Raw genomic sequence first — 27,876 nt, 5'->3', positions numbered from 1 at the left:
GCTTAGGAAAAACCTCTAAAAGTATATAAAAACATTTATTCATTGGAAAACTAGGAAACTGGCAAATGTATATTCCAAGGAAAGCAGCTCAACTCGGTTCAGTTAGGCTAGTTTAAGAGCAAAGCCGTCTGTTATAAAGACCATTTATGCATTAAAAAAACAAGGAGACAGGCAAACAAGTATTTTACAAGGGGCATGGAATTCAAGGTCACTCTACAAGACACCTGCACAGCAGGGCTGGGAACAGGCAAGGCTGCCCCTAGGACCTGTGCCTGTGAGCAGATGCTCGGCGGATGGGGGTGGTTTTCTTGGGTGTCTCATCATCTGTCATCTCTGCTGACGGTTCTATTCAAAGAATTGGGGGAATAAGAAAAAGCTGAGTCACAAAGATGGTGAAACATAGGTCTCAGAGAACAAACGGGACAGTCCCAGAACACACTGCACAGGGAGGAAGAGGACCTTGGGGGCAGGGGGCCTACGCAGCAGGACCCCATCAAAGCCAGCCTCCCCCCCGCCCCCCGAGCTGTGCTTCTTCTGGGCCGGTTGTGGAAGGAAGCACCGTACCTTCTTCGCTGGACTCATCACTTGAGAAGACGATTCTGAGTTTCTTTCTTGAAACTCGCTGCTGGGAGTTTGGATGCCATCGGGTAGTACGGCGAGGCTCAGGTGTGACAAAGTCACTGTGTGACGCTGCAGGAGCCAGATGCCGGTGTCTAGAGACTAGAAAAGGCAGAGGCGTGAGTCCAAAAAGGAAAAAAAAAAAGGAACCTCTATCTGAGAGGAGGGCCCCGCCTGGTCTGTCTTGCGAGGGGCTGCCTCACGTACCAGCAGGCTGTTTCCTGGCTGATGGGGCTCTCTGGCTACCCGCTTGGCCAATCTCAAGTTCCTCTATTGCATCCAAACCTCTGGTGTGACAGGCCCGAAGCTTCTGCTCAAATTCATCTATTACAGCCTGGAGGCAAAAAGAGGTGAAAAGCAGGCCTGGAAATATAGTTATTTCTATGATTAAAAAGAAACAAGTCGGGGCTTCCCTGGTGGCACAGTGGTTAAGAATCCGCCTGCCAATGCAGGAGACACGGGTTCGAGCCCTGGTCCGGGAAGATCCCACATGCAGCGGAGCAACTAAGCCCGTGCGCCACAACTACTGCGCCTGCGCTCTAGAGCCTGCGAGCCACAACTACTGAGCCCGTGTGCTACAACTACTGAAGCCCATGAGCCTAGAGCCCGTGCTCCGCAACAAGAGAAGCCACCGCAATGAGAAGCCCACGCACTGCAACGAAGAGCAGCCCCCGCTCGCCGCCACTAGAAAAAGCCCGCGCGCAGCAACGAAGACCCAACACAGCCAAAAAAAAACAAGTCCGTGAAAAGACATGGAGGAACCTTAAACGCATATCACTAAATGAAAGAACCCAACTGAGAAGAGTATGTACCGTGTGGGTGCGATGATACGACACCCTGTGAAAGGCGAAGCTGTGGCAACAGTAAAAAGACCCGTGGCTGGCAGGGCTGCGGGGAGGTGGGGTGAACAGGGGAGCAGAGGATGCTCAGGGCAGGGAATCTACTCTGAATGTTGCGCAGTGGTGGGCACAGGCCACGATACATTCGTCTAAACCCTCAGCGCGCACATCACCGAGAGTGAACCCTCCTGGAAACCACGCTCTCTGGGCGATGGTGATGTGTCAAGGCAGGTTCATGGATGTCCCGCTCTAGCCTCTGGCGGGGTTGCGGGTAACCAGGGAGGCTGTGAGGCTGTGCCTGCCTGGGGGCAGGGGGCACATGGGGGGACTCTATACTTTACTCAATTTTGCTTTGAACCGGAAACTGCCCTCAATAAAGTCTACTAAAGAAAAGAAAAAAGAGAAACAAAGAACCAGGAATTGGAGACAGAAAGATCTGGTCTCAGGTCACTCTGGTTACTTGGTTGCAATCAGCTGGGGCTAAGTCAGAAATCCAGAGCCGCAGAACACCGGAATGAACTGCGGCTGGAACGCAGCGGTGCGCTCACCTTGCCCTCGGGCTTGGCTCCACGCCGCAACTTGCCCACAACGGACAAAAAGGCGCTGAAGATGGACTCGTCTGACAGTTTATCTCCAAAGCAGTCAAAGTTTTCCAGCACCTTGCGGAGGCCCCGCTCTGTGAGGGGCAGCTGTGACACGCAGTAGGCCAGGTCCCGGTACTGGCGCTCGGTCCTGTGGGCAGGACGGCTCTGTGAGGAGCAGTGGGACCCAGGAGGGAAAGGCCTCCTTCCTCATCAGCCTCCCACAGCCCCGGGGAGGCCCCTGGGGCGGGGGGTGGGGGGGTCGGGGGGTGGGGCTCTATCCCTCTCGGCACAAAGAGCCCTCAAGGAAGGCAGCGTACTGGGCCGTGCGGAACCGCTGACACAGCTTCTCCACCAGGCTCTCGGTCTGCTTGTCCTTGGTGATGTAGGAAAGGAGCTGCCTGCAGGAGGGGAGATGCGGATGTGCTGTCTCTGGGGGCAGCGCCGAACCCACCCACTGCCAACACCAGCCCCGTACCCTCCCCAGCACCAGCCTTCTGTCATCCTCCTGCCTCCGTAGCAGGCCCTTCTCTGCCACGGCCCATGCCCGGGCCTGTCCCTCCTGCCCTCTCTCACACCTCGGGGAAGGGTCCACCTCACCCTCCTGAGGAATTTCACTGTGACTGGAAATTTATAACAAAAGCAGCTGCCATCCAGTGTCAGGACTTTTACCTTATTGAATCTTTTCAAGAACTAATAAAGGGGAAGTATTTCTGGCCTCCTTTTATACAGGAGGAACAGGCACAGAGAGGTGGTTACTGCTGAAGTCCACACGGCTAAAGAGTAGCAGAGCCAGAAATCACATACAGGTTTGTCTGATTCCTAAGGCTGCTCTACAATGGAAAATGTGCCCCAAGGCCCAGGGAACTCTACTTCATGATGGTGTGGAAAGGCTCCTCCTCCACTCCTCCCTCAGGGGCTGACAGGCGGCTGATGATATCTGGAAGGAGGTTATAGATCGCATTGCCCTGTAAGAGAGAGAGTCACATCAAAGAGACGAGGTGACCTGCATGTCCCCCGGCAGCAAGCTCTAAGCTGCCCCACCTCTCACCTTGTGGGAGAGCTCATTGAAGAAGTTCTTGGCCAGGGCAGCGATCTGAGGGGCAGGGTCGATGAGTAGCACAGCCATCTCGCTCACCTGCCCCTTCACCTTCACCATGTCCTTCAGGATCAGGTGGGTCATCACCAGCCCGGCTGTTTTCCGCACTTGCTGAGCGGGGTCCCGGAGACTAAGAATGAAATCCGTGTCATCAGGACCAAGACCATGGGCTAAAGCTGACGCTGGCAGAGAGGCCCTCAGTAGGACTCTATGGCCTCTTCCTAGTGCCATTTTAGAAGCAGTTAGAGGCTGTCTAGAGTTGAAAGCTGGGTTTGGGGAAAGAGGCCAAGGCTGTAACCAAGGCTTTAGACAAGAAGCATCAATCCCTTTGGGGCCACCCTCAGCCAGGGCCTGCACAGATGTTCAAGGCAACACTAAAGACCAGGGAACAGTTCTGGGGATTCTCACACTGACTTCACCACAGCCTCCAGGGCTGGCAGGGATGGCGAAGGTGCTGCGAGGTGTCTCTCACCGAGCATACAGATGAGGTGTCCAGGGGTCCACCAGGTTGGGGAAGCGGATGGCCAGATCCCCAGTAGCAATCATGAGGTTAGATCGAACGATGGGGAGTGACGACTTTTCTAGCATGGTGAACAGAAGCCGAAGCTGGGAGTCACAGAAAGTGGCACTAGGGGCAAAGAGAGGATCATCAGGGAAACCATACCATCCCCCATCCTCCTGGAGAAGGCGATGCCCACCCCAAGGCCTACCCGATCATGCAGAACTTGCCGAGGGCAAGTGAAGCAGCTGCAGAGAGCTCTGGGTTGCTATAGAGACCAGGGTTGTTGCAGACTTTAAGCAGAAGTGGAACAAAGGCAGCCAGTGTCTGTTTGCCTGGTGGAGGAACAACTCTAGGTTTGGGACAGCCTACTTAGCTGGGGAGAGGGTCACTCAGCAATTCTTCTCACCATCTAGCAGCTCCAGCTCACAGATGCCGCGGATGAGTTCTGCCTCGGTGTCATCAGCCGTAGCCCCAACCAGCCCCATCTCCTCCTCCATGGTGGCCTCAGAGCTTGGATTCTGATGGGAAAGCAGCCAGGGATCATGGGTGAGCAGACCGTTTTGATTTCAGCCTACCCTTCATTTTGCACAAATGGATCTGGGGAAAGGCAAATTCTGCAAAACCATTCACAGGCTTGTCACGTGTATCCAAAGAAGGACTCCTGAATTAAACCGGAAAAGAACTAAGTCCGTCTGTGTTTAAGTTGCCAAAGCATCCCACTTCTCTTCTGAATTCCTCCTCACAGAAGCATATAACTTCCTATACACAGTAAACAGATGGAGCCTGCCAGACAATGGTTCAAAGTCACAGAGAAGGTCACACTTTATCCCACTGCTGCAGGGCTCTGTCTCTCATTTGTCTGCCAGACATCACTGCCTCTAGTGGAGAGAACACAAGGTCCCATCAGGTGCTAGGCCCAGTCACCAAGGCTGCCGGAAAGGCCGTGGGAGTGTGCTGGTTCTAACAAACACTGCCTAGGGCACAGCCTGTGTCTTGCCAAGGTCCCTATCTCGATGCTCTGTATTTACCTAAAACCTTTCTTCCTGGGTGATCCATCTTTGTTCTCACTAATCGTTTCCAGAGTAGTAGCAGCTAGGAGGCAGTCTCCATCAGCTCATTTAACAGGAGAGAAGCGGAGATCCCCAGAAGGAAATGTGAAGGACCCGAGGGCCGGAAGCAAATCTGGGAAACGCCTGGGACCCAAACCCAAATGCCCAGGCGTGCCATTCACCTTCTCCTTTGGTTCTTTCGTTTTATGCTCCTGTTCTTCCCGAAGAACTCGGCGCCGACAGAGCTCTCCACTCACTGCCTGCTCCAGATGCACCAGCTGCTGCAGAGCCACGTCCCCGGCCAGGGACAGCAGGTTCATCAGCAGGAAAGTGGGGAGCACGGGGCTGTCCTCTGCAGGAGGGGGAGCGGGAAAGCAGGGAGAAAAAGACAATCAAGTCTCACAGGCCCCCGCAATACTGATGGCCCCCTTGCTCACGTGCTCTACACCCCAGTGAAGAAGCAAGAGACGGGGGTGGAGGGTGTGGTAGCAGTGACTGGCCCGGCCTGAGTGACAGAAAGGGACAGCGTGGGCTGAGGGGGTCGGGAGTGGTTGTAGGAAGTGGTGGTGTCAGTGGCTCCTGGCCGGCAGGGACACAGCAGAAGCTGGCTGCTGCCTGCGGGCCCACCGACCCTCTTGCCTACTTACTCGGGGCCTCCTGGGGGGTGCTCTTCTCTCCCAGCTTCTCCAGGGCCTGCTTTGCACAGCCCTGCAGCATCTGGGCACAGATCACCTCGGGGCCCTCCGCCAGCTGGTAAATGAGGGTCACTGCCGCCTCCTTGAATGGGATCCAGAGTGGGTCTGGGCGGACAACGCCTGCGCAGCAGAAGGGAGAAGTTGCCACTGCAGACAAAGGCCCAATTCTGCCCGAGGCCCTTCATGATGCTCACCTTTCGTGACCGTCTCCTGCAGTCGCTCAAACAAGCAGTGTTCCTGAGGCAGCCGGAAGGGAGGGTGACGTTTGCCCAGAGAAGGCTGTCCAAAGCAGGGAAGACAACGTGGGTGTGTGTTGAGGGTGGACAGAAGGACGCGCACCCGCCTTAGTTTGGACGTAACCACCCCACGTACCTTCCTCCTGTCAGAGATGTTGGCGATGGCATGGCACACCTGTTGGGCCAACCTGTAGTCCTGTGGAAGCTTCTCATCCAGCCCTATGCTCACCAGTGTGTCTAAGTTGCTTCCCACAATTTCTGGTTTTCCTCTGGGAGAAGGAAGCCAAAGCGTTAAAGCCACTCACGGACACCTCTGCGTGGGGGACAACACCAAGGGGGGTAGGAACCAGCACCCAACTCAGGGCTTCGAGCGCCTTGGAGCGCTACAGAGAGGCTCTGGCATAGGGCTGGCCCCTTGGCATCCCTCTTGCTCTGTTGACCCCACTGTTTCTGCTGCCTGGGGGTAGACTGGTACGGTCACTGTTTTATTCTCCATTTAGGTGGCTGATGCATGCGCAGAGCTCAGCTGGGCCTGACTGCTATTACTGAAGCAGTCTTAAGGGAACCTTCCCTTCCTCTCTCATCCTACCGCCTGCCTGGATCTGAGCCTCACCGTGCCATCATCCCAAGAAGCATGACAGAGGAACAGCGCTCCAGAGGAGAGCAGGGCACCTTCTTGGTTGCCCGCTCCCACAGCACTTGGGTCACTGCTGGTTTCAGTTCATCCTTCTGCACAAACTCACAGAGCTGCAGAGAAAAGAAAAAGGGCTCAGGCCAAAAAATAACAATTCCCCTGATGCTTGGTCCACCTCCTCTGAAGAGAATATCGAGAACCTAAGTAAGTAAGGCAATGTTTGTTTAGGAGTGGGAGAGGAAGGAGGCTCAAAATGTAAAGCAGGGTCTTGGGAGGTGCTTCTGTCTCCGCTACTTTTCTGCTCTCATGCCTTCAAAACTACGTTTATTAAGATGACATATTGAAACTGACCTCGTTGTGTTCATGTGGATCTATAGTTTGGACTACATTCTGGAGATTTCCAGTAGGTTTTCTTGCTGTTACCACTAACTCAACATTGTCTGAAATGGATGCCATCGTCCTTTCTTGCCTTTTCATTTTGCCAACGGCACCAACACCAACAGTCACATATGCTTCAAACTTCACAGTCACCTAATTTTTTATGTATCAGTCACTTAGTCCGACCTATTCTTCCTTTTAAAATTTATCTTCCATTAAAGTGCAATTCTACAGATTTTCCTCCCACCCCCAAAGTCTAGACTCCTGTCACTGCACATCTACAGCAGCCTCCAGGGACATCCCTGTCCCTAGCCTCTGCTCCAACCAACCTGTATGCTGTGACCTCCCCAGACGTCTATTTCATCATGCCACGGTTCTGCTCACCATGTAGAAATAGCTCTCCTCTGCCTGCTGTCTGGGCTCCTGGCCAGCAGCTACTCTACAAGATCTCGGGCCAAGTGCCACCAGCAGGCTCTTCTTTCCCGCAGTGAGGAAAAAACGTGGCCAGCGGTGATACTCCTCCCAGTGGACGCTGGTGGTCAGCACCACCTCTGCCTTTTGTCCCATAATCCAAACCCTTCAAAGCAGCTCTGCCTGACTAAAATGCTGGAGCCCCTGGCTGACAAGGTTCAGGTCCTAGACTCTTGAAAGGCATCCCGGGATCTTCCAGATTTAGTTCCAAACCACATTTCCAGCTTTCTATCTTTTCCAGATGACAGTTTTGAGCCAGAACACAATCGTCTTCATTCTACAACATAGGCAGTGCTCTTTCTTGGCTTTCTGTCTGAAATGTTTTCCCTCCTTTCTGTAATTCTCTAAATCCTACTCATCAAGACCCAGATTAAGTCCTGCCACCTTCAGGAAGCTCTTCCCTCGAGTATCCCATCTCACACTGCTCTCTTTCCCACTCTACTCGTCAATAGAACATACCAGGTAAGAGGATGTTTTCTGCAACTCTTATGCCTGAGTTTGAATCTCAAACTTTGCCCCTAAGTAGCTGAAATTAGCCAAGTTCTTTAAGATCTCTGTGCCTCAGATTTCTCGTTGTAAAATGCTGATAATAGTATTACCTCCTAGGGCTGTTGTGAGGATCAGCAAATTAATATGAGCAAAGTGCTAAATACAGTACCTGGTATAACGTGTTATTATTATTATATTACTATCGCTACTATAACCATTGCCTGGGCCATTTAGCAATCTGCTGCATTGCTCTAGAAATGTTTTGTGTTTTGGGCTGCCAACTAGACTTCAAAGCGAATAATCTTATACTTCTTTGCAGGGCTGAGTAAGTTGCTGAACACACAGTAATTACTCACTAATACTTGCTGAATGAGTAAGTCAAAGTGAGGAGACTTACAATTTCCTCAAGACACTGAACGGTCCCAACTGAGGCATCCACTAGCAGCAAAGAGAGATTGTGAATCAAAGTCTGGGCCTTGGCTCTGTGGGAACAGCAGAGATCAGGGGTCATTAAAAGACCAAGAAGCTGAACCTGGCAAACAGGTTATTAGGCAATCCCACCACAGTGTCAAATAATAAATAAGTGCTTTAGACTCACAGATATAAAGAACAAACTAGCGGTCACCAGTGGGGAGAGGGAAGGGGGAGGGACAATATAGGGGCAGGAGATTAAGAGGTACAAACTGTTATGTATAAAGTAAGCTACAAGGATATACTGTACGTGGGGAATATTTTATAACTATAAATGGAGTATAGCCTTTAAAAATAGTGAATTACTATATTGCACACTTATAACATTTAATATTGTACACATCAACTATACTTCAATAAAAAGAAAAACAAAAACAAACCAAATAACTGCTTAGGATGGGTTTCACTGGAAGTTCAGCCCCACTCCGAGCCCATTACAGACCTAGTGCCTCTGGAGCTAGAACCCCCCTAGAAGAAGGGTGCCCACCTCCCCCGCCCCCGCCGCCACTCCTTCAGGAGGCGAGACACAGCCTGTGAAAAGCTGATTTCAGAAAAGTTAGCAAAGGCAAACACAGCCCATCTACCTGGCAGAATCCCCCTTAGGTTTGAGGTACAGTTGGCGGTAGGCGTTCAGCACAGCTTCCCGGACACCAGGCTCCTTCGACCAGACGAGAGGCAGCATGCGGCGCACCCCGAACAGGGCCTGGGGTACCCCAAATTGGAACACCATCACAAAGAATTCAATCACCTCCTGTACCACTGAGAGGACAGACACAAATGTCACCTATCTGCTTGGCAAAACTCCCCCAATACTTAAAGACAGAACCTTTCTTAATGTAGCAACATGCGAGCGGAGGCCTTCCTCCTTTTTCCCTGAGGATGCCAACTCCCCTAAACGCCCCGTGAAATACTGTGTGCACACTCTGCAGGGCTACACAAAGCAAACTGAAGTAAGAATCCGGGCCTTTCAAAGGAGCAGACAGACATCAATAAATACGGACAAGACCGGTTCTTCCAACTCCAAGACCCAGTCCTTGCAGAGGGGATGCCGGCGTACCTGTAGTTGTGTGTTCATACATCATCTTGCTTATGATGCCAATGGCCTCTGTGATCTTCAGAGAGAAGCTGTAGGCGTCCTGCAGATACTGCACCAGCATCTCCTGCTTCACCAGCTCATCGTTTTCCCTGCATTTCTCAGGCTCTGACACACTGGGCTTGTCTTTACAGCCAGTCTCTCCTGGGCCTAAGTTCCCCGCAGCCCCCTGGGGATTCTTCTCCTGTGTGGGAGCTGCTGGGCCTAGAGTTAAAGAATTACAGGATGGGGGCTTCCCTGGTGGCGCAGTGGTTGAGAATCTGCCTGCTAATGCAGGGGACACGGGTTCGAGCCCTGGTCTGGGAAGATCCCACATGCCGCGGAGCAACTGGGCCCGTGAGCCACAATTACTGAGCCTGCGCGTCTGGAGCCTGTGCTCCGCAACAAGAGAGGCCGCGATAACGTGAGGCCCGCGCACCGCGATGAAGAGTGGACCCCACTTGCCGCAACTAGAGAAAGCCCTCGCACAGAAACGAAGACCCAACACAGCCTTAAAAATAAATTAATTAATTAATTAAAAAAAAAAAAAAAAAAAAAGAATTACAGGATGATTTTCGTTCAAGGGTATATGGGGAAACCCAACAGATCTAAACATCGCTGAATATTTGTTTCTACAATAGGAAAGCTTTTTTTTTTTTTTTTTTTTTGCCGTGCCGTGCTACTTGCGGGATCTTAGTTCCCTGACCAAGGATCGAACCTGTGCCCCCTGCAATGGAAATGCAGAGTCCTAACCACTGGACCACCGGGGAATTCCCACTAGGAAAGTATAAATTTAGAATTTATTCCAAAATATGTTGGTTCATTTCTCAAAAAAGATTCCTCAAGTCCTCTACGGTTTGGAAATAACCTTTTATACCCTGTGACTAAATCTTAGGCCCGTGGGCTGCTTCCATTCCAGAGCAGAAGCACCACTAACTCCCCTCTAGCCTCTTTCAGCACCAGGGTGCCAGCCAGGCCAGTGTCTGACATAAAGTAAATGGTCTATAAATACAGTTGAAGTGTCTTGTTTGCTGACTGAAGGAAAAGGAATTTACCTTTGAAGATAGTTCCTAAGAGATTCAGGAACCCGGTCTTCTCTGACTCCTCTGGGTCCATATGACAGAAGGGTTCAGATTCCTGGAAGTGGCCTATGGCTTCTCGAGTGAGAAGGATGGCCTGCCTGACAGAACATAACCTGTCACCAGTCAGGCACCCGTAAGAGTGTCACTGCAGCCTTGTGTCAGGCAGCCTATGTCATGATTCCATCAAGAACCTAGACCTACTGGTAGAGAATTCTGTCACTTGTATAAAAAGGGGGAAAAAACGTAGATATGTTTGACTGTGTGACTACACATTATCTCTAGAAGGAGGCTCGCTATGCAAAGGGAACTAACTGGCTGGAAAGCAGGTTTGGAAGGGATTTTTCATGGCACGTCCTTGTTTGAATTTTAAATACTGTACCATGTGAACATATTGTCTAATTACAAAAAAGTAGATTCCTGCTTAAAAAAAAACAAAAAACCCCCCAAAACTCTGCTATTAAACTGTTAAAAAGTTACGTTCTAACACGTTTAAATTTGTAACTGGAAGCCAGAACCTCAGCTATTAAGAACTTCACCCAGCACTGGCTGCCAAGGATTGCTGAAGGAGGAGGGGACATCTTTAACACGAGAAGAAGCCTTTTCCTAACTCATCACTAGCATGCTTGGAGGCAGAGCAGGCTGCCTTTTATGCTTTAGCAAAGAGAGACACCAGAGAGACGTAGGGAGTTAGAGAGCCAACTAGCCACCCTCTCTTCAGCCTTTCTGAGTAGCCTAATTAGGTAAGAAGTAAACTAATGACTTGTGGCTGAGGTTTAAGAATACCTGTGGACAGCTATAAGGCTTTTGTTGCCAAGGTGCTCTCAAGTTCTAGTCACAAAAATCTTTTCTCTAAGATCAGGATTCATACCAGGTTGATTTAAAGATTAAGGCAGGATTGAGCACGTTTGTTATTATTTATCAGCTCACACATTTTGGAATTAGAAAGCCACTAGAGATCTTATGATCTAATCAACTATTTCTAAATAAATAATGAAACTGAGCCCCAGAAAGTTTAAGTAACTTACTTTATAGAACTAGAATTCTACTTACAGGTCGTCTTCTTCAAATGAAGCAGGACTTTGGTCATATTCAATTATAACATGATTTACGTTTAGTTGTTTTAGTAGTTTCTTTAAACATTTGTAAAAGTAGAAAAGCATGCTTAATTGTAGACTTTGCCTTTGGCATAAATCTGGTGTTCAGACTATTACTGCAATGAAAACACCTACCACCATCTGATGGCAGCATACCCTAAGTGCAGTTCATTTAAAAAAAACATTGTTAAAGAATGTACATATGTGTATCAACACTCACTTTGCTGTAGAACAGAAATTAGCACAACACTGTAAATCAACTATACTTCAATTAAAAAATATATCGTTTCTCAAAGGTTAACTCTAAACCTAACAGGTCATGAGAGAATATCCCATTCTTTCACATACTTGTAGCTAGCTTTGGCTAGCAATCGACGGACGCGCCCTTCCACCTCTTCCGCCGTCTCTGCTTCGGCAACCCCCTCAGGCATCCCCTCTCCTTCCTGGGGAAGCTTCAGCAGCTGCTGCAGAGTAGCCTTCAACTCTGGCAGCATGGCTTCCCACTCCTCCCCTGGGTCCAGCACTGCGGCTGAATGAGAAAGTCTCACTTAGACTCTTGCACTGAGTTTCCGGCTGCAAGGAGAAGGATGTCTGGGGTGAGAACTCCCCCGCAGCAACTACTCACAAGCAGCTGCAGCTCGCCTCTGGGCCCTCATCTCTTGTAATTTCTGGGTTTCCTTCTGCAGCGGTCCAGCAAGGTCAGTATCACTAAGCTACCAAGGTAAAAATGAACATCAGGGTCACTGAGTCATGGAATTTCACTGCTGTTTCCATTTAATTCCTTCTCTTTTGGGTGGGCCCAGACTACTTACCTTGCAGGAAAAGGGATTATTGGCGAGAAAACTGGCCAGCAGCTGGATGGCATTTTTACAAACCAGCACCGACTTGTCTGCCAGACGCCCCACTGCTAAGGCCACCACTGCCTGGAAACGTGTCAGGGGCAGAGCCTATGTGGAACAGGAAGACAGGATCAGATCCCGCCCCACACCTTCCATTCTGCTCAAGATGATCGTGAAGTACTCTACATGAGCTAGCCACTCATTCTAAGGAAACTTTCCTACGGGATGTGAATAGCTCAAGAGGACTGTCTGTAGTGGTTAAGACATACTGTAGTCCTTAAATGGAGCCCAGAATCCTTGTCCTTGATAGAGGAAGACCTTTATTACGGGTAGTAGAATCCTGAATTCTAGACTCCTCTTTGACATAGCTACTTTTCTTTTGACCCTGGATTCCTCTTTTCTTCGGCCTGTACATAGAGGGGTACCGTGTATCTTTATCATGTCAAAGGCCACTCACCTTCTGCTGGACGATTCGGGTAAAGAGTTGCAAAACACGGCTCCGCACAAAGGAGCTGACGTCGTGGCCGTGGGCCTGCAAGGTGTCCAAGAACTGGTCTCGGGTGTCTCGGGCTGCCGCCTCCAGCTGATCCCCATTCAGAACCTGCAGCACCATCTCCGCCATGGCCGCCAGCACGGCATTGCGCATCATGTAATTCTGAGATGGATGTGAGGCTGGTATGAGCCTCTGAACCCCCATACTGACTGTCCTTTTCCTAAACTCTTGTGCTCATCCAGGCACAAAGAAGGGGTAAGGCCTTTAGGCAAGGTTAAGCTTGCTTTTCTTAGCTCTGACTTTTTCTGGTCAACTGCCCAGCAGGTATTCATTGACTCCTGAGGTCACTAGAAAAACCTGAATCCCAGGAAGGCCTTGTCTGGTCAGAGGAGAATGTAGGGACAAAATAAACAAGAGCCCAGAGCAGTTTTTCCCCACAAGGCTCACCCAGGTAACCATGGTGGCAGCTGAATATGAAATCACATCCATCCACCAACACACGTCTGAAAAGCATTAATTACTACCTTTCATCTGAGGCCTCAAAGCCTTTGATCCTCACTAATAAACACCGCCTTTCCCTCACACTTCCCTTCCCACATCTTACTGACAGGGAAACAGAAATCAGCCCTAGTGCCAACCAAGTCCATTACAGAATCATGGAGAATAGTGTTTGGGGTTTTTGCCAGGCCAAGAGCCAGAGAATGGGGTCTTGCATAAAAAGTTATAGTACATTAGATGAACAAGCAGACTGTCTTTGCTCCTGACATTCACCGAGGAGTGCCAGCATCAGTTTGGGATGCAGTCAGGCTAACACTGAGGGATAAGACAGATGATGTGGGTGGATCTGAGAACCAGGTGGGCAGGAAGGGGCTTTATCCTGAGGAATGGGTGGGACCCAAAATCACAGCTGAGTCACTCTCACTAGACTTAGGCTGTGGAACTGTCATCTCCCCTACCAGACCTGGGTGAAACCAGTGTGATATTGAAATAGGATTAATAAGTGGCTCTTTATTTAATTCAATAAACTTCATCTGCTTCTCTATAGGAAGGAACTGCCACAGTGATTAGCCTAGACAACTTGACTTCACGTGAAAGCTTCCTTCTTGTTAAGAAACAGCCTTTCAACAATGCACTTAAAACCCCTAGAAAAACCTGAGATCCCCAGGGGACCACCTACCTCTCCATCCAGATGATCTATTAGAATGCACATGCTGGACATCAGGATGGCCGGGACACGCTCCGCTAGTTCTGTCAGGAAGGCGGCAAAGCCCTTTGCCCCTGAAGGGTCCCGACTCAACTCCTGGGGACACTTCTGTCCAATCTCTCTACACAGGGGAATAAACATAGCCATAGCAGCATAACTTAATTACTCAGGTCCCAGTAAGGGAAGGTAAAGTTGGTATCTAATATCTGAAGGAATCTAATGTTACACAGAGAAGCAATTTCCAATCTTTATACTCTCCCTGAGGGAAATGAGAATTAGAAACTTAGAGAAGGAAGGGTCACCTTACAATCTCTCCTACTATGCTCTTCATTCCATAATCAGTTGCCCACAGACTCACAGCTGCCACCAGTACAGATGCCAGGTGTTCAAAGTGCTGCAGCATCTGGATGATCTTCACAGTGGCACCTGTGGAAGTACTACACATGAGAAATCACGGGCAAAATGAAAAGGGTGGGGCAAAGTGGAGGGCTAACTTACTCAGCATATGGTTATAACGTGTCAAGGCGACACCAAGCAGGTGTGTTATGGCTTCCCGGGTGGAGCGGTTCTTCTGGTGACTAATGGTGGGGTTCTCCAGGAGGCGGTAGCAGCAGCCAGTAACCAAACTGAGAAAGGAAGAGTTGAGATGGTGACATCAGCGGTCTGGACTCAACTACATTGGTCTTGCCTCATTCATTCCATCTCTGCTGCCCCAGTCAGGGTCTTCTAGTTTTCTTTATTCTATCGCCTTCTACACCAAGTTGCTTTGCTTTGCTGACCCCCAGATAGGTACTTCCTCCTTCTGGATTACCAACTTTCAACCAGTTATAATGTCTACACAGAAGCTGAATATATGATAAAAGACAGGACAAGATCACCACTGACTTCTCATTGTTAAATGGCCAACACAGTCCTCCATCTTTGTTGACCTTTCAGCTGCATCTGACACAACTGGTCACTTCTTTCTCCTTGAAACATGCCTCATTTGGTACCAGGAGGCCAGACTCCCTTCTCAGTTTCTTCAGCTGGTTCTTCCTCCTCATCTCACTCTCCTGATGCTGGAGTGCCCCAAGGTACAGTCCTTGGACTTCGGCTCTCTTCTAGCTATGCTTACTGAGTTAGTGACCTCATTCAGTCTCATGGCTACAAATACCATTTATATAAATACATTATATTCCCAAATGTGTGCTCTAGCTTAGACCGCTCTCCTGTCTTCCTTCAGCTTTGTACATTCCACAACCAAATCTGACATTACTTGGATGTCTAATAGGCACCTCCAGCTTTCTATGTCCAAAGCAGAACTTCTCCTGTCCCCCCAAACACGCTCCCACAGCCTTCCCCGTTATTTCAGTCACCGGCAGCTCCATTCTTCCAAATGCTCAGGGGAAAACCCTGGGTGAGTCACCCTCGACCACACCCTCCCTCAAACCTCACACGCATCTGTCAGCTCATCCTGTAGGCTCTCCTTAAAGAACAAGTACAGACTGCATCCACTTCTCCCCATCTGCACCGCCCTCTTGGGCCTAAGCTACTGTCATCTCTTGCCCAAGTGACCGCCACAGCCTCCTTACTGGTCTCCCGCTTTCCTCCTTTCCCTCCAGAGTCTGTTTCAACACAACAGCCAGGATGAGCTTGTTGAAGACAAGACAGACCACCTCACTGCCCTGCTCGGAACCCGAGTGGCCCCATCTCACTCTGATAAATGCCAACCCGTGATGGCCTATGAGGACCTGCAATTGGCTCCCTGTTGCCCCGACCTCACAGCCTACCCCTCACCCTGTCTCAGCTGCCAGCTCTGGCCTCAGCGCTATTACTTATACGTGCTCAACACACTCCTTCCTGTGTCCTTGCTGTTTCCTGACCTTGCCCTTGCTCTCCCTCCAGATATCCTCATGGCTCTCATTACCTTCTCGAGGGCTTTGCTCAAATGTCACCATCTCAAAGAGGTCTTGCTAGAACAGCTGATAAAGATTACAACCCTTTCCCATCAAACTTCCCACTCCCTCCACTATCTTTCTCCACAGTAATAAACTGTAAGACATACTATATATTTTTACTTATTTAAAAAATTGTCTTCTGATCTAAAATAGAAACTCTAAGAGGGCAGAAACGCTAGTTTTCAGTGACTTTAATGACACCAGCCATGCACCTAGGAGATTCTCAGTAAATACTGTTTCATGAATGAATAAATGGCATTAAAGATGAGAAATTCAAAGCAGTTTCTAATCTTCATCATCTACTTCTGAACAACTCAACGTAATGGGAATACTTCTGTGTATTACAGACAGAACTGAGGGATGAAATGAAGTATTTAAAAGGCATATCTAGTAAAGCAAATGTGGTAAAATGTTAACATTTGAGGAGTCTGAAGGGTATAGAGGATTCTTTGTACTATTCTTGCAACTTTTCTGTAAATCTGAAATTATTTCAAAATAAAAAGTTAAAAAATTGAAAAACAACAAAACAAAACAAAACAAAACAAAACAAACAAACAAAAAGCATATCTAGGGCTTCCCCGGTGGTGCAGTGGTTAAGAATCCACCTGCCAACGCAGGGGACACGAGTTCGATCCCTGGTCTGGGAAGATCCCACATGCCGCGGAGCAACTAAGCCCACGCACCACAACTACTGACCTTGCACTCTAGAGCCCACGCACAACTACAGAGCCCGCACACCACAACTACTGAAGCCCACACGCCTAGAGCCCGTGCTCCGCAACAAGAGAAGCCACCGCAATGAGAAGCCTGTGCACTGCAACGAAGAGTAGCCCCTGCTCGCCGCAATTAAAGAAAGCCCGCGCGCAGCAACGAAGACCCAACACAGCCAAAAATAAATAAATGTGTGTGTGTGTGTGTGTGTGTGTGTGTGTGTGTGTGTATAAAGCATATCTAGCAACAGAGCCTCATTCCGCATAGCCAATATCACCTATAGCAATCAACTACCCACCAGACAAACTCCTCTTCGATTATTGAGTGACTCCACAGGTGACGGATGTCCAACTGGAGCAGCTGTGTTAAAAGCTGAAGAATTGGTTGCCTCTCTTCTTCCCAGTCAAAGCCATGGGTTGCCTTGGCCCGGGCTTTCCTACCCTAAAAAAGGATATACTTAAGAAAAAATAAGGAAGCCAAAAGGATCATGATCTGCTAGTCTGAGTGCCCAAACTATCCAGTATTGAAACAAGATAGAAGGTAAGACGGAAGTATTACAAGTTCCAAAATATAAAAGAGCTGCTTGTCAGCAAAAGATACATTGTGATACTTTTGAGTACCTCCTCATAAACCTTAAACATGGGTCAAGGGCAGAAAGGAAAAGATTCTCAGAATCACTGAATTCCATCTTTCCCACCAATTCCCGTATCTCCCCATATCCCATATCAAGTGAGCCAGGAATAACAAATTACCTTCCCACCAAGGTCCAGGTCCATGAGGCTTGTCTGGCTGGTCATGGTCTCAAAGGATTCCAAGAGGCATATGAGAGCATAGCAGTTCATCTTGAGGGCATTTAGGTGTGCGCTTCTATCTGACCCACTCAAAGTTGCATCATCCAAGATGGCGGGAAGTTCCTGGGAGTGGCGGGATACCACTGCGAGGGGCAGGATCTGGAGTCAGTTTCGTTCACTTTCCTCATACAACCCAACTTCAAAACCCCTAGCACTTGCAGCCATCAGATTACCAAAGATCTGTGTTTCATCTCTCAGTGGCTACAACACAAGCTAAGTCCTCTGGGACCCCTGACCCTGATAGCCTGAACATGCCCTATCCCTACTCTCTCACTCCAGTTATCCCAATTTCTCTCTGGCAACAGGAAGAACTGCCTCTATTGAAGAGAGGCAGTTCAAGAGTAGGAAGAGTTTATTGTTGGTCTGCCCTTACAGTGAACACACATAACTCTGTATTGCCCACCAAGATTACAGACCTATAGGTCAGAGGTCCCCGGGCTTAGCCAAACCAACTGAATCACCACAGCCTTGATATCATCATGTGGCAGGAAACAGTAAACAAACAAACAGCAACACACACCTTCCATCCCCTACCCCCGACCCATAAACACCTTTTATCAGGAATTCCAGAGTATCTTCCTTGAGGCCAGGGTCTATACTTCGAAAGTGACTATGAGGGAAAGAAAGTGCGGGGGGCGGTGAGACAGGAACCTGCAGAGCCCATTCTAATAGATCAGATCGAACCTGAGGAATCTAATACTTAAAAAAAAAACACGTGAAATTACTCGACTGAATAAATATGGTGGCAAGCTGGGGTAAATGCTCATGAGTAGAAATATCAACACCCAGAACCATTTATCAGTGAACTATAATTTGGAATTTCAGGACTAACATGCAAAGTTAGGGCAAATAGCCACCAGTTGTTTTTAAAGTATCAGAGGGGTACTTTACTTACTGCAGAATGCTGTAGATGGTATCAAAATGCTCCAGCATAGCCAGGGGCCCCTGAGCTCGAAAGGCAGCCTGAAATGCTATAGAGATGAAAGAAACTAATCAATACAGAGGGGAGAGGCCTTTTTGGTAAGTTCTATTCATGGCAGAAAATGGAGTTAATTGCTTTTCTTGGTAGAATCACAAAAGTAGACACTTCATTTCAATGTAATCTACGATTATAATAACATCTGACACTTTGTCCTGTTTTACAATTAAAGCCTTACTTGAGTTTTATTACCACATCTCTGAACGAGATGAAGCAAACAGTACTGTGCCTATTTTATGGGAAAATAAATTAAATGTCTGAGTAGTTATGTGACTTGTCCAACTGAGTAATGAACACAAACTCAGGATCTTTTTTTTTTTAATTTTGAAATTACAAAAGTAGCAAAAACAGTACAGAGTTCCTGTATTTTTCACCCAGATAATGGTAACATCTTATATAACCATAGTACAAGGATCTATTCTAAACCAAGAAATGAACATTAATTCAATGTTATTAACTAATCTACAGATCTTACTTGAATTTTGCCAGCTGTTCCATTTTTGTCCTTTTCCCAGACCAGGAGCCAGCCTACGATACCACAATGCATTGATCTGTCATACCTCCTTAGTCCCCTCCAATCTTTGTCTTTCATGATCTTGACACTTGAAGTGTATTTGCCAGTTATTCTGTAGAATGTTCCTCACTTTGGGTTTCTCTGCTATTTCCTCATGATTAGATTGACGTCATGCACTTTTGGCTAGATCACTGAGAACGGGAGGATGGGTCCTTCCGATGCATCATACCCAGAAGTAGGCGATGTCAATGTCTTATTACTGGTGGTATTAACTTTGACCAGTTGGTAGCGTTTGCCTGGGTGTCTCCGCTGCAAAGCTACTGTTTTCCCCTTTGCACCTCGTGAGTGTCTTGGGGAGGTCCTCTGGAAACCCTGTCTCTCACCACACTCTGCCCGCTTATTTAAGCTTATATGGGTGATTCTTGCCTGCCACAGTTATGACTTTTACTGAATGGTGATTCGTCTGTTTCCATCATTCCTTTTATGCTTACTTAATGGGAATGCCAGGCTAAGTATGAGCTGTTACTTTCCCTCCTTTTATGTATCCAATTATCTGTTTATAACAGAATGGGCTCATGAACGTTTCTTTTATTATGTGTTTTAATCCATTCTTCTTATTATTAATTTTGTTGCTCAGACTGTCCCATACTTGACCACTGGGAGCTCCTTCAACTTGGCCTGTGTCTCTGACATGCTCCCTTCATTCTTGTTCTCTTACTTTCTTGTACCACAAGATGTTCCAGGCTCGTCTTGTACCTTCCCTGGCTCAGTCCTGGAATCAACCATTCTCACTGGAGTCCAGGTTTCTTTTATGAGAGAATGGTATGTAGAAACCAAGTTCTAGGCCCTAGTTAAGATCACTGCTGTTGGAGCTTTTAGGCCCAGTCAGCAGAGAAAAGCAGGATATACATATATGTAGGTGTAAATGCACACACTCCTCTATTTTTATCTCTCTGTGTATATATTAAAAACATAAGTTCACTGATATATTTGCTTAATCCTAGTATACACATAAAACAGTTTCAGAATTGCTAACGCACACCCCTTTAAAAAATAAATTTACTAACTACCTTACGCTAATCATGTAAAGTTCTTTTATATACAGTTCACAGTCAAAATACTGGACTTCCCTGGTGGTCCAGTGGTTAAGACGCCGCACTTCCACCGCAGGGGGCGCGGGTTCGATCCCTGGTCGGCCAAGATCCTGCATGCCACACAGCGCAGCCAAACAAAGCAAAACAAAAAACCCGAAATACTGGGTTTCCTAGTTACTTAGGTTATTTTCTTCTGCAATCCTTTAGTGTGATTATGTCAAACATCTGTAATACACTTAGGTTCATTTGTTACTACAGATTTTCCTTGATTTATGATGGGGTTACATCTTGAAAAACCCCCTGTAAGTTGAAAACATTGTAAGTCAAAAATTTAATACATCTAACCCACTGAATATCATAGCTTAGCCTAGCCTACCTTAAACATGCTCAGAACACTTACATTAGCCTACAGTTGGGCAAAATCATCTAATACAAAGCCTATTTTATAATAAAGTGTTGAATACTTCTCGTGATTTATTGAACACTGTACCGAAAGTGAAAAGCAGAACGGCTGTCTGGGTACAGGACGGCTCTAAGTGTACGGCTTGTTTACCTTGTGGTTATGTGGCTGCCCGGGACCTGCCCTTGCTGCCCAGCACCGCGAGAAGAGTACCCTACTGCACACTGCTAACCCAGGGAGAGATAAAAATTCAACATTCGAAATACGGTTTCTACTGAATACAGATTGCTTTTGCACCATCATAAAGCTGAAAAATCGTAAGTTGAACCATCGTAAGCTGGGGGACATCTGTACTTGTATTACATTTTGAAAATCCAGCATTTTTTTGGGGGGGGGGGGTGCTGCAGTTCCCCGACCAGGGATTGAACCTGGGCCACAGCAGTGAAAGCCTGAAATCCTAACCACTAGGCCACCAGGGAACTCCCTGAAAACCCAGCATCTTTTGATTCTCAAACTCAGTGCTCTTTTCATCTTCACTGTACTGCTTCTATATAAAAACTTCAGTATAAAAGGGAGTAGCAGCTAATTATGACTTACAACATGCAAGAGTAGCAAGGCAGTATGGGAGTTAATTTTTTTTTTTTTTTTCTGGCTGCGTTGGGTCTTTGTTGCTGCGTGCGGGCTTTCTCTAACTGCAGTGAGTGGGGGTCACTCTTCATTGCGGTGTGTGGGCTTCTCACTGTGATGGCTTCTCTTGTTGTGGAGCACAGGCTCTAGGCGCATGGGCTTCAGTAGTTGTGGTGCATGGGCTCAGTAGCTGCAGCACATGGGCTCAGTAACTGCAGCATGCAGGCTCAGTAGTTGTGGCACGTGGGCCCTAGAGTGCATGGGCTTCAGTAGTTGTGGTGCATGGGCTCAGTAGTTGCGGTGCGCGGGCCCTAGGGCAGGGGGGCTTCAGTAGTTGTGATGTGCGGCCTCTAGAGCACAGGCTCAGTAGTTGTGACGCATGGGCTTAGTTGCTCCGCGGCATGTGGGATCTTCCTGGATCAGGGATCAAACTGTGTCCCCTGCATTGGCAGGCGGATTCTTAACCACTGCGCCACCAGGGAAGTCCCGGGAGTTAACTTTTGAACCAAGTTGTATATCTAGCTCTTTCTGTAGATGGGGAGGGAAAGAATTCCACCAAATTCTTCTTTTCTGCAGTAAGAAGTTGGTTTGCCTAGAAAGTAAAGCTTGAACCTTGTACTACATTATCACTGCTGGCTCACTGACCTGATTCATCATATTGCAGTGTTATGCTGTCCAACTACTCTGTGATGTTTAACAAACTATTTTATTTCTCCAATTCCTACTGACACCCTAGCACTATACTCATAGCATGTTCCCCCCTTTCTTTATACCTCTTCTTATGCTTTGCCTTTCTTCTTTTAGTAGATGACTGCTTTCTACTTTACCAAAAAGAATGAGACCCAAAGCATGGGCTCCCTCATGTAATCCTGCCTCTCTGTCAACAAGTCATTCTGCCAACACCTTCCCATTCTTTGCTTCAGTCTCAAGTGAAAAGATTTTCTGTTCTAAAGCTAAGCTGTCTCACTGCCCCCAAAGACTTGTCTCCTTTCTTTCACCTCTGGCCTCATCCTCTCTAGGGAATGCTCTTTTCCTGACGTGCTCAGGCCCCTACTTCTTTAAAACAAACAAACCAAAAACGATCAGTGCCTCTCATTTGACTTTGTGCTCATATCCCTTTAAAATTTTGTGTAATCATTCTCAATTCCCTGAAACCTAGTTTCTGAGATTTACCAATCTAACAGCTATTCTCTCAAAGATTACCCATTACCTATTTTTTATTACATCCAATGATTCTCTCCATTCACATTCCTCCTTACTTCTCCAAAGCAGCACCCGCTGATCTAGTCTAGTCACCCTGCTTAGGTTTATATGTGGCTTGAACATTTACTAGGCTAAGCTACTTAGCTTACCAAGTCTCAGTTTCTTCTTTTGTAAATTGGGAATAATAACAGATCATACCTCATAGGGCTTTTCAGAATTTTCTGGTAAAGATTAAGTGAGATAATCCACGTGAAACAGTCAGGACAATACTTAGCACATAATGTAACTCAGTACTTGTAAGCTATCTCCCACTCTTATAAACCTCCTTCTGTAATCTGGAAAATATGGTAAAATGAAAATGAGAAAGAAATAAACACTGTTAACATCTGGCTAATTTTTTTCAGTTTATTTTCTATGCATACTATTTCTATTGTTGAGGTCATATCACGTATTCAACTCTGTTCTGTTTTTTAAAACAATATTAAAATAAGGATATTAAAAAAAACCTTTGTAATAGTTTTTAATGACTGCATAACATTCCACTGAATGTACCTCAATTAACTTACTGTTCCTCTATCATTAGACATTATGGTATTTCTAATTTTTTCCACTTATTATTAACACATTTACTCCCCTTGTAAATCTGGATTAAATCCCACTGACTGATTACTCCATTCATGTAACTACACAAAAAAAAGTGGCTCGAAAAAACATAAAACCATGCCAACTATTCTCACTTTATGACCTCAAGTAGGCCCTTAGTATTTCTTAGTCAGCCTATAACAAGTTCCCAGGCCTATTTGCTTTCTTCTAGGCAATTATTTCACACCTTTCCTCTGTTCATAACATCAAGATCGCTTTCCCCCAACTCACCTTCAGTTAAAGGCTTCACTTCCTATCTCACTGAGAAAACAGAATCAGACAGAAGAGAAACTCCAACTGCGCCAAGTTCTGTATTTATTGGCACGACCTGCATCTGTGCCCATAAGCTCTGCCTCTTTGTTTTGCTGCTGTGGATAAGCTGTCCATGCTCTAATTAAACCATCTCCTCCCCGCCGAGCACCAGATCACATACTCTGACTCCTTAAAGGATACTGCTCCAACAGTCATTCACTCTCCCTCTGGCAGCGTCAGCTTTCCCCTCTCTCTGATGATTCCCATTCAGCACATACACATGTAATGTTGCCCATCTTAAAAAAAAAAGTCCTCCCTTGACTCTGCCTCCCCCTCCAGCTACGCCCTATTTCTCTGCTACTCCTTAAAGCAAAACAACCAGAAAGGGTTATCTAAACTCATCAACTCTAACCTCTCTCCTCCCATTTTCTCATAAACATATTCCAATCAGGCTTGATTCCCACGGCTCTGAAATAGTGTTCAAGGTTACCAGCCATTGCCACATTGCTAAGTCCAGCAATTAAATGTGTAGCTGATCTCTCCTTTCCCTTTTGAAATTTCTCCTAATTTAGCGTCTTTGTTCACTTTCTGCCTCAACAACTAGTCCTTAGTTTCTTCTACTGGTTCTCTCTCATTTTCCCAGTCTGTAAATGTTGGACTGCCTTAGGTCTTATGTCTTGAAACTGCTTTTCTTCTCCATCAATACTTACTCCAATCTCACAGCTTTAAACACCCTCTACATGCTGAATATTAAATCCCGAATGTGTATCGTGAGCTGGCACCTCTCCCCCGAACTCCACAATCATATAACCAACAGTCTAAATGTGCTCCTCTCATACTCTACCCATCTCAGTAAATGACAACTCCATTCTTCCAGTTGCTCAAGTCAAAAAGCCTTATTTATAATCATCCTCAATTCTTCTTTCTCGAACCCTGTAAATCCAATCCAGTCCATCAACAATCCTGTTGGCTCTACTTTCAAAATTCACTCAGGATCTAACCTTTTATGATCACCTCCACTGCTATCACCCCAGGTAAGCTGCCTGGTATTATTTTATTAGCCTCTTAATTAGTCCCCTGCTTCTTCCCTTCCCCCTTACAGTTCCTGCTCAACACAGTAGATACACTTTTAAAATGTCAGACCATGTCACTCCTGTGCTCAAAACACAATGGCTTTCAAGCTCACTCTCTCTGAAGCTAAAGTCTTTACCATGACCCACAACACCCTAGATCAGTGCTTCTCCAACTGAAATGTACATCCGAATTACCTGGGGATCTTCTTAAGAAATGGATTTCTGATTCAGTAGTTTGAGGATGGGTCTTCCTCCTGCATTTCTAACAAGCTCCTAAATCATGATACTAACGCTCCTGGTCTGAAGACCACACTCTGAGGAGCAAGACTCTAGAATAATCTGTACCACTTCCCACCTGACCTCTCTTTTCCTAGAGCACTCCCCTCCAACCACATTGACATTTCCCCACCTCAGGGCCTCAGCACTGGCTTTCCTGTCTGCTTAGAATGCCCTTCCTTGAGAACCTGTATAGTTAACTTCCTCACTTGTATGGTCTCTGCTCATATGTCACCTATCAGCAAGCCTTCTCTGATCATCCAACATAAAATGCTAGTCCATAACCGGCTCACTGTAATCTTTTTTGTCTTGCTTTATTTTTCTCCTTGGTATTTACAACCATCTGACATACTCCATATTTATTTATTACTTGTTGAAAGCCTTGAGAGAAAGAACTTTGTCACCTTGGCTGCTTTATCTTCTGTTGTATCCCCAGTGCCTAGAACACTGCCTGGCACATAGCATAACACCAGTAAATACTTGAACACATTAAATGAGCTGACCGTGTGTATTTATAGTAGAACGTGTATTTAGGGTTCTAGATACCAAAAGCAATGCAATTGTTATAAAAAGGGCTCTTAAAAGGAACAAGCATTCATGTGACAAAGTGATACACAATAACAACTGCAGAACAGTTTGCTAGAGTGCGCAGCTTGTGCCATTGGTGATGCACAGATCCACGCAATATGGAGAGAATGGTCTCTCTGTGGACACCCATCAGTCAACTCCACACTCTGTCTGCCCTCTTCCTTGCTTACCAAATGGTGATATGTTCGGGTTTAGGGAAGCCTAGGTAATGATCTTGATCAATTTAGCCAATCTGGATAATTCCATTTCCCTTACCAGTAGTTAGGGAAATAGGCACCTGATCCAATTCTGGCTAAGTCTGTTACAAGACTTCTGGTAGTTTTAAAACAAGAAAGAAGAAAAAGCACAAGATAGAAAAATCCCTTTTTCTACTTCTGCACATCAGAGCAAGGAGCTGTCATCTGGCAACAATGATGGGAAGGCCAAGAAGAGACAAGCTGGAATTATATTATCAAAGCGCTTGATAATTAATGAATGCTACTTGTTGTAGGAGATAACAAACAAAGTAGGTTACTATCCAGATGAGGAAACCAAGGCGCAGAGAGAATCAGTAACTGTCCAGGGTCAGAGCAGTGGAGCCAGGACTGAAATCCGGGCAGGCTGGCTCCACAGACGTAACTTCTGCTCTCTGTAACTCTCCGAAGCAACCTAACCGACACAAGACACCTCCAACGAGTACAGTGACATTATGCACGGGGTCTTGTTGATAACGCATGAATTGTTCTCGGTCATCTCTAGGTTTCAACGGGCAACTGCACTGTACATGTACTGTGCAGTGTTGCAACTGTGCACATACGCTTTTTTCCATTATTGCACACTCTTGGAAATGTGATCTAGACTCTAAAAAAGTATTACCTGAAACAGGTCAGGTCAAGTCCCAGACATTCTAGGAGCTGTCTTCTCCTACAACTCTTAAAACCACCAGGACTTTATTTTGGCATATGGTAAGAAGTCAAGATCTAAAATAAAATTCTCCCCAAAGACTAACCATACACACCAAGACTGTTTATTGAATAACCTAGAGAAGGTGGTCAATGAATATACTCTTCGTGTAATGCAACGCTAGGGAGAAAACAGTAAGGAACAGGAAAGACATGTTCCGTGCCCCCATGGAGCTTAGTGGTGTAGTGGAACAGACAGACAATATAATCACATGTGGGTGGTTGTTTTGAAGTGCTAGGCACAGTGGCAGCTATGGACTCTTACCTTTAAGGTGCGATGGAAGATGTCTGATGGACAGTACCTCTTGCACGACATACTGATTCACCCCTCCACTTTTCAACAACTCCTCTGGGGATAAGGGCAGATGGAACTCATACAGATGGGGAGACATCTTTCCCCCAGTGGCTCACAGGGCTAGAAGCCAAACAGCAAACAAGTCAGGGCCTATATCTAAGGGTCGTCTTTTTAATCTGGTTCTATTATTCCCCTCCTCCGATACATAACACTTTTTAGTCTTACATCAAGCTAATAACTTTATCTTAGAGCGTGTGAGATTAAGCCTGGACTAGAATCTAATTCTAGTTGTGACTCTGACACTTGGCCATGTCACTTAACCCCCTGGGCCCCATCTGTCAAACAGGATTACTGATCTCTGATTACTTTACAAAATTGCTCTCAGGATCAAATGAGTCAAGGGGTATTAAAGTATTTAAAGAACTGTAAAGTGGCATATCGATGCGCTAAGTTAGCGCATTGTTATTTCTGTTTTTATGGGCAAAACTTCTTAAGTATATAGACACTGTCTCATCTGAGGCCAGAACAGTGACCCAGTATGGGCTAATGGGCTTCCTGTCTCCAGAATGAGAGAACATGAACATTTACTATTTGTTTACTCTGTGCCAGGTTCTGTTCGGCTATTTGAACGTCCTATCTGATCTAAGACTCCAAATGCCAATCTCACGAAGTGCATAGTAATATAGCTCATTTTACAAATGAGGAAACTGAGACTAAGGTTAAGCGATTTGCCCAAATTCCACTGCGGATCTGTGAGACTTACTGTTTCTACCACGTCGTACCACAAGGACACACCCACTAGACCTCCCAGCCCAATACCGCGTCCTACAGCAAGGTGACCGATTTTCCCGGCCTCTCCTTCCCCGCTCCCCCTGAACACCGCACCTTACAAGAGCACTTCGCCCGCCGTTCCTCCAACTCTGGCAGTGGGGCTGAAACGAAGAAAAAACCAAGGAGGGCACAAGACGCAGCAATCTGCGAGGCGGCACTCCCGTGGGTAGAGAGACCGACCAATACCCGCCAGGCGGAGGCAAAAATCCGCCTCCGAGCCGGGCGCCGCGCGGGAAAAGCCACAGAAGTGCAGTTCAAATCTCAACGGCCGCAAGGGGGCCAATTGCGACGCTCGCTGCAGACACCGGCCAATCAGAGCGCAGGAGCCGGAAGGTCCGAGGAGGGCGGGGCCTAGATTCCGGCTCCCACCCCCCCCCACCCCCCCGCCCCCCCCGCCGCCGTTGTCTCGCGGCCGCCTAGTTCCCCACAGGGTCCTCCTTTTCCGCGGTCGGTGGAGAGGAGGCCCTGGCGGTGCCTGCCGGAGATGCCGCGTTTGTAGCTGCGCAGTGGCCGTGCCCCTGGGACTGTGACCCACTCCGTCACCCCCAGGACAGGAGGCAAGTTCAGGCCGGCAGTTAGAAGGCTTAGGCTCTAGTCCAGGTTCCGCCATGTTCTCTGCCATATGACGTCCAGCAGGTCACTTCACTCCCTCAGCCTCAGATTTCCTCCCCTGTCGATTAGGGGGAATAAAAACAGCTACAGCGCAAAACTGCTGTGGGGCACAGAGAAGGGAAGCTCTGGGTTCCAGGTTCTGGACCTTCATCTCCCTCTGGAAACAGGAAAGGGTGAATTTGTTTGACCTTCAGCTTTGGGGGG

At 47.2% G+C, this 27,876-nt stretch overlaps 1 protein-coding gene and 1 long non-coding RNA gene across 3 annotated transcripts; one reads left to right on the top strand and one right to left on the bottom strand.

The window, feature by feature from the left end:
• Nucleotides 1-16: 16 nt before the first annotated feature.
• NCAPD2 (non-SMC condensin I complex subunit D2) lies at nt 17-27,617 on the bottom strand. Of its 2 annotated transcripts, XM_082349767.1 has the most exons (32): nt 27,115-27,617; nt 26,200-26,349; nt 18,241-18,316; nt 17,897-17,955; nt 17,247-17,428; nt 16,793-16,935; nt 14,345-14,472; nt 14,149-14,272; nt 13,820-13,967; nt 12,607-12,804; nt 12,123-12,257; nt 11,936-12,023; nt 11,659-11,839; nt 10,190-10,314; nt 9,120-9,359; nt 8,647-8,821; nt 7,989-8,073; nt 6,233-6,366; nt 5,756-5,888; nt 5,578-5,662; nt 5,336-5,503; nt 4,871-5,040; nt 4,046-4,157; nt 3,848-3,971; nt 3,610-3,765; nt 3,090-3,267; nt 2,912-3,006; nt 2,359-2,439; nt 2,006-2,189; nt 826-952; nt 565-720; nt 17-345 (listed from the first exon to the last, which is right to left on the bottom strand). In XM_082349767.1, the coding sequence occupies exons 2-32, from the start codon at nt 26,324-26,326 to the stop codon at nt 260-262; spliced, it is 4,203 nt and encodes a 1,400-aa protein (XP_082205893.1). In that variant the 5' UTR covers nt 26,327-26,349; nt 27,115-27,617; the 3' UTR covers nt 17-259. The 2 variants fall into 2 exon arrangements, 1 of the variants encoding a protein (XP_082205893.1); XR_014233184.1 differs by lacking the exons at nt 17-345; nt 565-720; nt 826-952 and having other exon boundaries at nt 2,130-2,189; nt 2,912-2,978.
• On the top strand, nt 6,331-16,685 carry LOC309609021. Its single transcript, XR_014233204.1, has 2 exons — nt 6,331-6,457; nt 15,448-16,685. It is a non-coding gene; the product is annotated as an uncharacterized lncRNA (long non-coding RNA).
• Nucleotides 27,618-27,876: the final 259 nt, after the last annotated feature.

This window comes from Balaenoptera borealis, assembly GCF_965194805.1.
Source record: "Balaenoptera borealis genome assembly, chromosome: 13".
Classification (NCBI taxonomy): Eukaryota; Metazoa; Chordata; class Mammalia; order Artiodactyla; family Balaenopteridae; genus Balaenoptera; species Balaenoptera borealis.
The sequence above is the reverse complement of the archived record's forward strand: the minus strand, read 5'-3'. Positions and strand labels throughout refer to the sequence as shown.